This window comes from Danaus plexippus, chromosome 14 (assembly GCF_018135715.1).
Source record: "Danaus plexippus chromosome 14, MEX_DaPlex, whole genome shotgun sequence".
NCBI classification, from domain to species: domain Eukaryota; kingdom Metazoa; phylum Arthropoda; class Insecta; order Lepidoptera; family Nymphalidae; genus Danaus; species Danaus plexippus.
In genome coordinates, this window is record NC_083546.1 from 879,102 (window position 1) to 893,249 (window position 14,148).

General features: G+C 32.5%; 1 protein-coding gene across 2 annotated transcripts; it reads right to left on the reverse strand.

Annotated features, from left to right (window-relative positions):
• On the reverse strand, positions 1-10,474 carry LOC116769820 (uncharacterized). 2 transcript variants are annotated; one of them, XM_061522539.1, is made up of 12 exons: positions 10,086-10,474; positions 9,947-10,017; positions 8,122-9,876; positions 7,858-7,934; positions 6,475-6,532; positions 5,389-5,581; positions 4,767-4,943; positions 3,879-3,996; positions 1,707-1,919; positions 1,091-1,186; positions 569-768; positions 1-478 (listed from the first exon to the last, which is right to left on the reverse strand). In XM_061522539.1, the coding sequence occupies exons 1-12, from the start codon at positions 10,457-10,459 to the stop codon at positions 277-279; spliced, it is 3,534 nt and encodes a 1,177-aa protein (XP_061378523.1). In that variant the 5' UTR covers positions 10,460-10,474; the 3' UTR covers positions 1-276. The 2 variants fall into 2 exon arrangements, with proteins under 2 accessions (XP_061378523.1, XP_061378522.1); XM_061522538.1 differs by having other exon boundaries at positions 7,852-7,934.
• Positions 10,475-14,148: the final 3,674 nt, after the last annotated feature.

Below are 14,148 nucleotides of genomic sequence, written 5' to 3' on the forward strand. Positions count from 1 at the left end.
TTAATATGGTATGTGAATTTATTTAATGTGAACAAAGGCACCTCGTGTGTGTCGGCCGCCCGCCGGTGGCTGGATGCGGCGACAGTCTTGTAAATAATAACTCTAACATCTACCAATTTGTCCAAGCGAGTATCTCTGACACAGTCCAAACACCTGTCAATAGTTTTATAAAAATCCCACATAGTGCTAATAGTTATATCGTTCATGTTGAAAAGAATTTAAGATTACAGTTTTTTTTTTTCATTAAATATTTGAATCAATATATGATAATTCGTTTTATATTTCGTTGTCTGTGAGCACAAACTGAACGGCGCTGCCGTAGTCCAGGATCCTGTTCTTCACCTCCTTCAGCTTCGCTATGTAGTGCTTGTGTATTTTAGTGTTGGTCCTTGTGTAACGGAGGGCCGTTATCATCTTATCCAAAGTGTAATGCAGCCACAGTATATTAGTGTATGGTTCGAAATTCTTCCAATCATTACTGTAACAAATTATAATCGTCACATATACTATAGTACACATAACATATGCAAAACAGAACATTAATGTATGCATATATATATATATATACCCAAGCTTATCCCTCATGAGTCTATACACCGTGAACTGATAGTCCCCCAGGGCTTCGAACAGGGCTTCGTCTTGGGCCAGATCAGAGTACAGAACTCCACGGCTCACCGAGGCCCGGGACAACGAGTAGTCGATGATGGAAGCCTTCACTCCACAGCTCGGCAGGTTGAAGGCGCGACCGCGAACCACGAAACACGAACTCTGGAATAATAACAATTAAATATGTATAGCAAAATCCATGATCCGACATATTCGCGAGTATTCATTTATATGAAATGTGTTCAGATCACTGCGCGTTACTTTATTATTTTTAAAACTACACACGACGCGATCAGGAGAACAAATAACGCTTGGTAATCAGAAACTATTAGTTTTATTTATATCAAACATATATATATTGAAATCTAAAGTATTACATAATATATATATTTAGAATATTCTTTGAAATCAGCGCTTCCGCAGCTTGATTTACTTTATCATATACTATATATATATATATATATAGTATATGATAACGGCGTACCTTTTGATCCGTCTGAGCTATGAGCACGTTACCCCAGTGAAGATCCCGATGTTCAAACTGAAATGCCTCCTCCGCTACGGCTAGACCAAACGCGATCTGGAAATATTACAATACTATATACATACATAGAATAACTAAACTAAACATGAACCGCATAAAAAAAAACAAAGAAAGAAAAAAATAAACACATGCAAAAATAAAACCGCTCGGAATAAAAAAAAAAGCAGACGGAACCGTCGCAAAGGACAAGTGAAAATCTAGTCAAGATGTCGAAACTTGACGCTAGACATTCACTAGTCTTTCGAAACAGCCATGCAATATCCGGAACGACACTACAAACAGACGGTAAGATTAAACACATTAATATACAGATATATAACAAAAACAAAAAAAATATCAAACAAAATGAAATGTAAACACAGCGAATACAGAATGCAGGTTATAATGATAAAAATAATCGCATGTAGGACATTACTTAAGTCAGTTTCTCGTTGCGATGGTGGGATCGATATTAGTATGTCTTATAATGACTATTGAAACTCATTTTTTTTATATAAATCCACACAAACATAGAGATACAATTAATTTAGTTAATTTTATATATAAAATGTCAAACCTGTTTGAACAGTGCATACGACTGTTCGGCGTTCACAAACTGATAGCTTTCCAAATCCTGTCCAGCGTTGGCCAGTTCCAGCACAATGAACTGCTGGTCGGGCGGCAGAACAGCTGGGTTGTCGTTCTCCGAGCCCTTGCTCTCGTCATACAGGTCCCAGAGGTCCAGAAGTCTGGACGGATAGCCCCCAGTCACGCAGCGTACTGATAACACCTGCAACGAAATTTGTATTATTGTATATAGATTATAGGTATATATTTTAGTAATAAGAGAGGAAAGGAGAAGGGTAACGCGACATATAATCCTTGTCAAAGGATCGGAACTCTGTTGTCGTTCGTAAAGCGCGTGGGTGTGATAAATTAATAGATTTCACGATCATTTTAACTCGAGATTGTTTGATAGTTTTCAACATTGGTTTTTTGTGTAAATTTAATAAATTTGTAGTGAAATTGTATCGAATATTAATTTAAAAAAGTCGATTCTGATCTTTTGTCCTAAAGTCTGAAAGATTAGATTCCTGTGACGGAACACCTGGACGGTAACATATTTTGATCACACATTAGCATTTAGAAAAAATTACAATTAAAGACACGAAATGATTTACCTTCGAAGATATATGTAAGTCATTATTGTTTCTCTTAACGAAAATTGTTATGTCTAAATATTATGAATAATAAAAAAGTATGTAAAACGTAGACTTGACTATGATTTTACTTCAATCATTTCACATATAAATAAAAAATATATGTCTTAGTAAACAATCAGAGTATCAAAGTACCGAGAAGCTTCCGAGATAAACAATAATTAGGCAAAAAAAAACATTAAAATGAGATAAACAACGTGGGGATTCCACTGTATATAAACACACAACAGATACATATATGTGTTGTAGAATAATATATACATATACATATATTCAAACAAAACGCGTCAGTGTGATCTAGTCACGTCACTAGCGCCACACGCGCGACTCGTTTACGTAATGATATGCGCGCGTAACGGACCTCGGTACCTGTTCTATTTAATACATTAACTGATGAAAATTTGACCTGTTTATCGAAATAAAACTAGTTTATCTACGAAGATAATTAATAAATATTAATCGATACATGTATATATTATTATAGATTTTGACCTAACATTGCGTTAAACCTCCTTTCAGCTTAAAAAATCAGTATATCTGTTGTCGTTTCTCAATGAAATTATAAAAAAATAAAATCTTCTTTAAATATTTTACGTATATTTTTTTTAATCTATTCGAATGAACAAGGAAGACAAATATTTTAAAATGTATGCGATTTCACTTCCGAGTTTCCATCAAAGATAAGATCGAAAATTTTAAAGATTATTTACATACATATATATATATTTATAGTGAGTTAATTTCAAATCCTTATATCAATTATCAACATACACTAACAATACAGTATTAACCGTTATCTACGTAAAGGCAATTTTAATTTAGATATAACATGACCCAATTGTTTATCAGCCGACAGACATCTTTGAATGGAGTGATTCATTTCAGTAAATGTATAGAGACATTCATAATTTAATACTGTTTTATCCATAAATTATGGTTTGTCATATCTTTATAATAATTTTGATATATTTTATGGATATCTTGTAGATATATTATTGTAGACATACATGTTTTGTACTAAACAAATGAAGCGTTTGTTGGTTATTACAAATTAACTTTTCATTTAATGCTTATGAAAGATACATGAGATACCTACACCAAAAAAGACTGGACAGATTATGATAGTAATTTCACTTGCAGGTAGATAAACTATGAAGAGTGACAAGCTACTTTTTAAGGGACTTAATAAAAAAGAGAGGGTAAATATAAATCCAGCAGTTAAAGGCCGATTTTGTAAAGCATTACTTCCAAAGGGGAATATTCCAGAGCTAGTTTCAATGTCAACCAAGTCGGATTTTAATCAGGGAATTTCCATGAAATCAAATGAAAACTCACAATAACGATAATGTGTACTTCAAAATATTGTATACATGCGGGCATATCCGCGAGCAATGGCCAGCTAGCAGCTAGTATTAAATAGTGATCATATATATATATGTTAATTTATTCATCATTAACCCAAAAACACATATAACAGATATATATATATATATAAATAAATTTAAGTTAATAATCATATATAACCTCACCTCATTAAAAACATCCGTAGCATTTTCTACAGTATGTAAATCCAATGTTTCCAAGCTCTTGCCCTCATTTAAATGATTCGTTATGTCTGCTATTGGAGCGCGTAGTGCGCTCAATTCCCTAGAAAATACAAAAAACCATTACTTTACACTCAAAAACATTGCACAAAATTAATAACATCTGAATTTTCAGAATGAAGAAGATATCTCAATGTCACATGATAAGAATGTCATTAAAATTCCGTGTAAAGCCTGACTCACACCAGCAACAATGAGTTAGTCAGTAGCATGCAAGTTATTATACATATAATATGTGTAAAGTTAAGAACGACATTAAATTGATATTGTAAAATTTTATCTAAGACCAGACGACAAAGCGAGCCAGTTCATTGTCCTGTGTAATTAAAAACAATGTCACATAATTACTTGTTTACCAATTATATTTTTATCAAAAATTTTCTTAAAAATATAGCCAAATTAATAGTATTAATAAGTCAATCAACTCAATGGCTGCAGTCGAGAATAAAACGGAACCACTTTCACAGTTACATAACGGCTTGAAACAATGAACTGAAAAACACTTTACATAAGCTGGGACAATGTCTTTCTTGCATAACAAGTAACAAAAACTGTTGCAATTAGTATGAATCGGAAATATTGAAAGGTATTATGTATACAAATGTAACATTTTGTTGAAAAAAAAACTTAGAAGTAAGGATATTCTACGTTTTTCTTGTTACTGTTATAGATAAGGCAGAACTTTTACTACTTTTTATCAAAATATTGTAAATGACTGGTAAAGAAAAGCATTTGCACAAATTTTCGCATCTACATATGATGATATAATATTATTAATGAATTGGAAAACTTATCATCAAGATCAATACTAACATAGCAATCACAATCTCCGAGAGAATTTCATGGAAGCCCTTCTGTTCTTCCCCATTGACTTTGATGTCCCCAGCGATTGGTATAACCTTTAAGACACGAGCCCTTCCGTCACGAGCTCGCCACAGAAACACTTCCCCATAAACACCTTCACCGATTTTGCGGCAGTTCTTCAAAAGCCTGATATTTAAAAAGTTAGGAACACAAATTATTATAATACAATTATCGTTAATTATGATGTGAATCACAGTAAACCAACATCTTGGTAAGAAATTTTTCAGAGTAAAATTTAGAAGAAAACTTTGGCGGTATTTATCCAATAAAATCTTAAAAATATTTCTAGGCCAAGGATTACTTCACAATGCCTTGCCGTGTATAAATAAAAAAAAATGTTAGGACGCGTTAAAATTATTTACACAAATGTATTTTACTCGTTACGATATTATTAATTTATACTTAATGTTAACAACTACACTGATGATAAATTCATAGATTTAAAATGATATGTAAACATAAAATACAACACGCTCAAAACGGGTATCTTTTAAACGAAATCCACCATCTTTGTTTTACTTGACCCACTAATACTGTATAATTAAAGACTAACAAATACAAGTCAACTCACGGATCGGGATAGCATTCGTCGAAGAGTAACACATCTGTCTGGTTGCACCGTCGCAGGACGTAATCGCGAGCGGTCGCTATACGGTTAGAAGTATCATGAAACTTCTCTATGAGAGTGACCTCGTGTTCCGAATCGGCAATCGACAGTTTTGATAACTCAACAATCGTATCATCACAGTCTTCGCCCAAAAATCCTGAAAAAGATATGACGACTAATGCTAACGACTTGACATATACTAGGAAGTAGATGACGATGGACGAACTTTCCCCTATGAGTAATTTGTTACGTAGAATCGTGAAACCACGCTATCAATGTAAAACGAACACAGCTTTCTATTTTTTTTTAAACACATGTTATTTTTTTACCTGTGTATTGCAGGGAAAGATGCATGCACTCTGCTTTAGACACTTTAGTTGAACAAAGGCGGAGACCAAGCTATTATCCCGTTACGGATAACAAATGGCAGTCAAAATGTCCGAGTCAATAACAATGTTTATCACGTTATAAAATGTCCCGCTATTGTTTAACAATAGCAGCAATTAAAAACACTACGAAACGTAAATGTTACACTACTAATTTGTTAAGAACAAAAAAATAAAAATTAACTTTATGAACAGTAACGACACCACAGCGTTTGCTTTCGCGAACGAATGTCGCCTTTGAGACAGATGATAAAATTAAATAGTCAAACCTTCTTCAGTGTTGCCATGTACTCTTTTTAAAAAACTACTACTTCATTCCTACATTTAGTAGCAAATATTATGATAATTTCATTTTAAACGTATACATACAATTTATAGGTTTAAAAACTTTATTTAAAATAAAAATATAAAACTAAACTATAATAATTACTACCATATTGAAATAAAGAATGAAAAATTAATATGTGGTAGTTCTTAATACTAAACTATTAAAAAAATAACTTTTTTCCTATTGTTACACCCCGTTTTGAAAAGATGTTTTCGTGATACTTTTATTTAATTTTACTTTTTATTCCAACAATTATGAAACATTATAATGAATAGTAATCAAATAATATTATTCAATAATAAGTATAGTTAATAAAAATCATATATAAACAAATACCTTGTAAATCTTCGCATACTATGGTCGAACACAAACTATCCCGGGAAAGATCAGATTCCTAAAATAAAAGAAAAATCACTAAAAACGTTAAACACGTTTGCTATTATTTTCTCACAGTCAAATAATATTTATTTTTTGATCAATTCCAGTATAAAAAAGAGACAAAAGTATATGAAATAAGCTCGGACAGGTTCAAAGGTGAAGATAATACTCCGACCAGAATGGAAATAGGCTTCATGAGGTTTCGTCCAATATAAAAATTAAAATTAAGCCTAAAAACCGAAAGAGTAAAACAAGATATTCATGAACTGTGGCAAATATAAAAACAAAAATAATTCCAGAGAACTATATCAAAACTGTCCAGGTCAAAATTGTTACACATAAATATTTATAAATAAAATTATTCAATATACGTATTTTTTGCAGTGTTTAAATGATTAAAAAAATAATACTCCTAATTCGTCTGTATGCACATATTTTTTCGAAAAAAAATTTATGTAACTATTTTTGAGGTTAATATCGTTTCTAGTCCAACACCCTTTCAAATTTCTTATTTGTACAGATGAGAGATTTTTCCCGGTATACTAACTAAAGGAATAATAAAAAAAAAACATAAATATATATGCTGATAAATTAATATTTTTAAATAGATTTACAACTGTCTAATATATAAAATATCGTTTGGGCACTATACATAAAATATAGTGCTCCTGTAACACGAAGCCATTTTTTTTTAAATAAAATGCAATGAAATAACTACTCTTCGTTTATAATAAACCGCTAATCTAATGAAATAAAATATAAGTAAATACCTTAATAGTCGTACAATTCGAAATAACTTCGACATCGGCCTTAACACTAGTTTGCATCGTCAAAAAACAGTTAATCATACGTGAGATATATTAACGAAAAACTTATAACTGTCCGTGTCGAGTCTGACGAGACTATTTCGGCGCAGTTATGGCATTAGAATTTGTAATCATTAGGAGCAAAATAATTTTAAAACAATTAATTTACAACAAAACTATATATTAATACTGACTTTCATATAATGTATTAAATTAGCTAATGACCAATTAATAAATTAATTGGATTATCTTCAAAGTATATAATAATATATTTCTATGAAAGACAAGTCATATTTCAATAATTATTTGCTTTATAAAGATCGTGTCTCCTCCATTCTACACGACACTGGCAGAATATACTGTGCACGTCTTTGCACAGATGAAGGCCATATTAAAAAAAAGTTAGATATAAATATTTAGTGTGCTGTCCTACAAACATACCAGCAATTTGCTATTATTTGCATTATGTTCATTAGTATGTATTACTTATTATATTTTTCTATGTAAAACTATGTCTGTATATACTCACTCTTACAATTTTAATGGTTGACCGGCTTGGTTTTGAAACGAACGTACTCCTGCGACTTTTAATCGAATCATTGTGTAGTGAACCTGAAATTAAATAGTTTAACAAAAATTCACTATCGATACTAACAAATAAAAAGAATTAAAAAAATATATAAACCTGACATTACACTGAGACTTTAATCGGTGTCAAACGGTTATTTTTTTTTTATATAAGGAGGTTTAGTCGCAACCAAAGAGGTTTTATTTGGAATGTAAAAAAATATATATATACCCTTTTCCTGCAATTCCATGGTGGCTATGACGCTCTGCCTGTATTTCCTGCCTTTATTCTGCAACTGTTCTTCGTCTAAGATCGTTTTGTCGAAGTTTTCCATTGTTGTCATTCTTCTGTATATGCTTAATGACCGCTCCCACCTCTTCCCCGGCTGTAGGACTATGGACGGTTTTTCTTTGGATATGTTTAGTATATTTGTCTCGGTCTCGCTCATATCCTTTATATTTCCATCAATTCTCGAATTTCTCTCAATGTTTCTTGCGCAGTTAATGGAGGTTGTATCTGTTTTAAGAATCATCCGAGCACTTTTCCTGGTAACCATTCTTGGAGGTTCCGGCAATGTTTTTAATTGATCAACATCTTCAGTATGTAATTCTGAATTTAAACTAACGGCACCATCTCGTTCTATTTCTTTATTATTATCTAACATATTCTCTGCATGTTCAGATTTTAATTGTAAATTACTACTATCATCTACACTCTTTCTAAGTACAGTCTTATCAGCATCACTGCCGCTTGAATCAGTGACAGAACTATCTACATCTAAAATAATTGAATCATTTGGTAGGATCCTTCTTCTGGTTGTCACAAAACTAACACAAACCTCTTCGTCCATCTTATTATCGTTACATGTATTCGAACAATCTGATAAATTAATGCTAGTCATATCAGGTACATTTTCAACTAAATCTATATCATCACAATTGTCGGATACACTTAAAGAGTCTGTAATGTTAGAATTATTGTAACTATCGTTAAAATCTGTACTATAATCTGAATTAAGGCTTTCGGATTTCGGCATTAATTCATAATATTTGTTAAATATGGAATCGTTCAGTCTTTCGACAACAACTACAGGTTGACCGAGTTGTTTGAACTCATTGAAATCGTCTTCACTATTGCAAGTATCATAATTGGATTCCGATCCGGAAATAAAACTTGCATCGGAATCTGAATTTGTGGAACCATTTGCATGACTGTTTTCATCTTCTTGTAATGTTTCAGATGTTTCGTTATGAGAATTATCTTCCGTTAATATATTTTCTATTTCCTTATATTTCTCACGGATAGCATCTAAATCATTACAATGTATGTCGCTGTCACCGAAACCGTGGAATGATTCAATTTCGGTGGTTTGGAAACTTAATGAATTTTTTATAGTTTTTATTCGATTTCTCTTAGTTATGGTCGGGTTGGACAATATTGGTGAATGATTATCTGTCGGACATATACTTTTATATTGGGATTCATTTAATGTATTTGTTTTAGTATCATCTCTTTCATTGATACTATCTTGACAACTGCGAGATTCTGGATTTTCAATTTTTACAGCCTCTGTATCTTGTTCAATATTGTCTACATTTTCCTCTTTGTATGAAAAATCATTTTGCTCTTCATTATTCTTGATGGCAGTTTTTTCTTTAGGGCTGTCATCTAAGTTTATTGATATAGGTGAAAATCTATATATGGATGCACCCCTATATTTATCATGGAACGGTGTGCTGCATAAAGGTGAGTTTTGGGTAATTTTATTATATGGCATAAGATGTTTTTGTTTAGTGTTGGGGGTTTGTGTTGGATTTCTCAGATGTGAAAATATTGAGATATTATTTACTACGTCATTTATGGACTTGTCATTATATTCGGGACTATTTTTGATTTCCCTTTCAATTAATAATTTGTGACTTTTAATGTCTGACGAATTAGCTGTTTTGTTAACTTCTGAACTGCACGAGTTTTCTTTATCGGAATCTGTAAAAAGTAGGGTTTTTGTTAAATAAAATATTTAATAGGTATTTTAAATTAATTAAATAATAAATACCTGTGCTTTCGCTGCTAGAGTAATTTATGTTATTTTTATTTATTTGCTTTTTAATATAAGTCCTTCTTTGGCTGAAATGATAAATTGAGTTGAAAACATTAAGCCACTAAAACATGATATTCTTAATCAAATAACTTACAATGTTGGTTTATTATATAACGGTACAGGTTCTGGTGTGTTATTAGAAGAATTAAGTAACTGATCGAATAAATCTGGTGGTTTATTGACTCGGAAAGACTTATCCGGGGTTAAAAACGCTGAGCTCGAAGTTGATTCCCTTGTCCGACACAATGTTTCTTGTTCCTTGAGTCGTTTAACGTATTTCCTTTTACGTACTTTATTTGAAGCAGCAAACTGCATTGTACTTCCGACAGACATATCTCTTTTAGTTTGTTTGATATTTTGAATATAAAAGGCATCGAAAACAGAACTTTTTGCGTCGATCGTAAACAAGACATCTCGGGGATCTATGGCACCCGCGGTTTCCTTTTTAGATCTATATGTTCGTCTCATCTTGAACAGCTTAGTATATATTTTTAATTATTATTTCTAATACTTGCATTTTATAACAAATCATAACATTTAAAAACAAACGATTCAAATCGACAATCGGATTTACTACAGATAAAATATTGTTGAAATTGACTTTTGAAAAATAGTTTGTTGCATAGATTATAAAACAGCGAGAAAGGTTTAAAAATGTTGAAAATACATTCAATACCCGATCAAGAATGTATCAGTAATATATTTATAGCCTTATAATATAATTTAGTTATGTTATTATGATGACATCCTTCTGAGAAAATGTCGCAAAATGTTTTAGATTCTCATGTTACTATATAAATAGCAGGCTTAAGTTCCTAACATTTGTAACTGGCGTTTAGCGTTAAGCCGGGGCACAACAAAAAGATTATTTGAGGACATAATAAAAAAAATCACTTGATTAATGGCAAACAACATTTACTTGGAACGTATAGTGAAATTAATTTAATATAGTATAATTAGTTGATATAAAAAATTTTATAACAGAAAAATTCTAATTTCTTTTAATTATAAAATTTTATATCAATCATGGTTAATTTTGTGTAAGTTGTAAGAAACAAAAGATAATAATATAAGCATCAACCTCGCAGTAATGAATTTGTCTTATTTTATACATAGCATAAATTTAGCATTACCAAACAACGCTTTGTTAATTATTTCAACTCTTTTAAATATATAGTATCCGGTTACTATATGAATAACAAGAAGATTTACAATTTAAGTTTCCAGAATTATATCTTATCTAGTGCAGATAATCTTTGAATCTTTAGGTTTTTCTAGATTCGATTAATAAGTATAATAATTTATTTATTTCAGATAATTTACAGTCCATTTGTTAGTTACAAAAAAGAACCCTTACCACAATGTTAGTAAAATAATTAATAATAATTAGACGAAAAATTAACATAATAAAAAAAGATTATTTGCTTAGCCTACCCTGCCTGACCAGCACGTTGACAAAGTGCTGAAGCGCAGGCTCGGCCAGCTTGGCACTGAACATTTTCAGAATCCTGTTGGTACTCGTTCGCATTCTGTTAAGTAGAGATGCAGTTCTATTTCTTATTATAGCAAAGAAGTCATCTGTACCCGCCTCTGCTAAGATGGCGGACGCGCTACGGAAGCGTCCAAGTGCCAACAAAACTCTGAGTCCATTATTATATTGCACTCTCAGTGCGTCTAGGGCTTTCTTGGTGCAACAGTTCCACAGGGCACACGTATAAAATGTTTGGCAATACGACTTAAACAAAGCTATTTTAACCTCTTTACTACAACGAGCAACTCACCCATGTACTCACTTTTTTTGACATTGTACGTAAGACCAGGTTTTAATGCATATTTGTCACACATCTTTAAGAGACACCGAATATAACCAGCCGTACTACCCAACAGAACCATGTCGTCTGCGTAACTAAGGTTATTGATACAACCACCGTCTATCCAGCATCCGACTGGCTTGCTGCTGAATCCCACGATTAGTTCGTTTACGTAAAGGTGGAACAGCTTAGGCGAGGTTATACCCCTCTGCCTCACCCCGCATTTCAACCGATACGATTCAGTCTGACATAGTTTCACCCCACTTTACATGGTTTCCCTCGTTTAGGTACCAAAAAAAAAACTTCCGGCCGTAAACCCGCTTCTCTAAGTTTCGTCAATAACAAATCTTAAGATACTAAATCGAAAGCTTTTGAGAGGTTCAAAAAGCAGGCATACAACGGTGTTCTCCTGCTCGTGTAGTATTTGACAGTCTGTTTTAGACACATTTTCTGTTGAGAGTTCAGGTCTAAATCCAAATTGCGCGTCGTGTTTTAATAGTCGCTGCTACCTGAGCAGCAGTAAAACTCAAAGGTGTGGCCGTACTGGTCTCCGCATCATTCAATGGTGACGCGGGGCCCAAGGGAGAAGTTACTTGAAATTGACTTCTGAACATCGTGGCGATTCCTTCTAGCTCACTGTAACCTCCTATATTCGCAGGTCGACCTGTCCTCACATTTAATTGTTTGTTGCTTTCCAAAATTGAACAAAACTATGAGACGACCTGTGTGAGGCAATAATGTCTATTCTAACTTGGCCTTCATCTTTTAGACTCCATTTTGATTTACTTTTAAAAATCTTTCTACTCTCACGCATGTCGTCCCAAGCCCGGCCGTGTCTTGGTTTGTTCATGAGCAACCAATCACGGAAGATACTACGTGCATTCTCATATGGCTCACGTACATGTTTATTGCAGCCGATTACGCGTTTTTTTTATTATTAAAGGGGCCTCATATGTAGGTTCAACTGCTCCGCTAAGAGTAGCAACAATTTGAGAGTACAAATCAACCAATAGATGCATATGATCGACATCACGATACATTCCACCTGTACAAGTTTTGAAAGAGTAGCTCTATATAAAATCGACTTTTCCGAGCTGCTCGCGGCATATGTCATGACGCATATGTCACGCTCAATTTGTGTATCAGACCTAGAGTGCCACAATGTTTTATTACATATATAATCTGGCGTTTGAACTTTTGAAATCATTAAATTTAAATTATATTCTATTATAAGCGGGAGGTGGTCAGACCAGTGCACATCACTATCAATTCTAACATTTAAAATAGTGTTCCACGCTGCCACTGTCACTATACAGTGGTCTGACCACCTCATACTACCATTGATATCACTAATAAATGTTATAGTGCGAGACTTGGTGCCCAATTTTTAAACATCAGCACACAACCACTTTTTATCTAGAGAATATTTTATTGATTAAGAATTCAACGTTGACTTCTCGTATTAGTACTTCATACTATCTCAATTAATTATGATTCAATCATATAGCAGAGGATTTTTATCATAAAAGATTTTTTATTATTAAATCTTTCTGTGCTACGTTCTTAATTACTCTCTTATCAAAAGCAATCGTGTAACGTAGGAGGAAACCTGCAGATGTAACAATTCTCTGCAGACTATTTCATTTGTATCCAGAACAGACTTAAATGGATATATATCGCTGACAATTTCTAAATCTTTATTTCAATAGTAACCTAATAACCATTGTAGTGAATATTTTATTGTAGTATGCAAGTAATTGAAGTGTACTTACTATTGACTAAAGACTATTGATAATACTAAAAAAAGGTAGATACGATCTGTTATTATTTTTTTTAATAACATAATCATAATTCTTAGTTTTAAATTTAATAAAAAAATGTTTCGACAAAATGTTAGTCACTAGGTATCGGGTGTTTGCGCTGCACAACTTTTAAAGGGAGCCAACATCCCCTTCGGAAGGCGTAATATATATCATCACTACACAGTATAAAACAAAGTCGCTTTCTCTGTCCCTTTATCCCTATGTATGCTTAAATCTTTAGAACTTCGCAACGGATTTTGATGCAGTTTTTTTAAATAAATAGAGTGATTGAAGAGGTAGCTTTATATGTACAATAATATCCATTAAATAGTGGAAAAATACTGTTGCTTTTGAGGTTTCTAATGTGATGTCGTAAATAATTACCTTTTTCCGCTTACATTGCAAACGCAGGCTGGACCTACGAGATTGATCAAAATAATTTACCAAGTACCTATTGTACACACAGACAACTCCTTGATGGTAATGACTATCTCTTATGGATATCACAAATTAACATTTTTTTGTCATTGACTTTTTGCTACAA

What these genes read in the sequence shown, in the direction of transcription:
- LOC116769820 (XM_061522538.1), bottom strand. Translation starts at nt 10,459, where the DNA reads ATGAGACGAACATATAGATCTAAAAAGGAAACCGCGGGTGCCATAGAT. An exon ending in CAACCATTAAAATTGTAAGA is followed by an intron (nt 6,533 to 7,851) that starts GTGAGTATATAC and finishes CTTTTATTTTAG; the next exon opens with GAATCTGATCTTTCCCGGGA. An exon ending in CGTATGCACTGTTCAAACAG is followed by an intron (nt 1,187 to 1,706) that starts GTTTGACATTTT and finishes TAATATTTCCAG; the next exon opens with ATCGCGTTTGGTCTAGCCGT.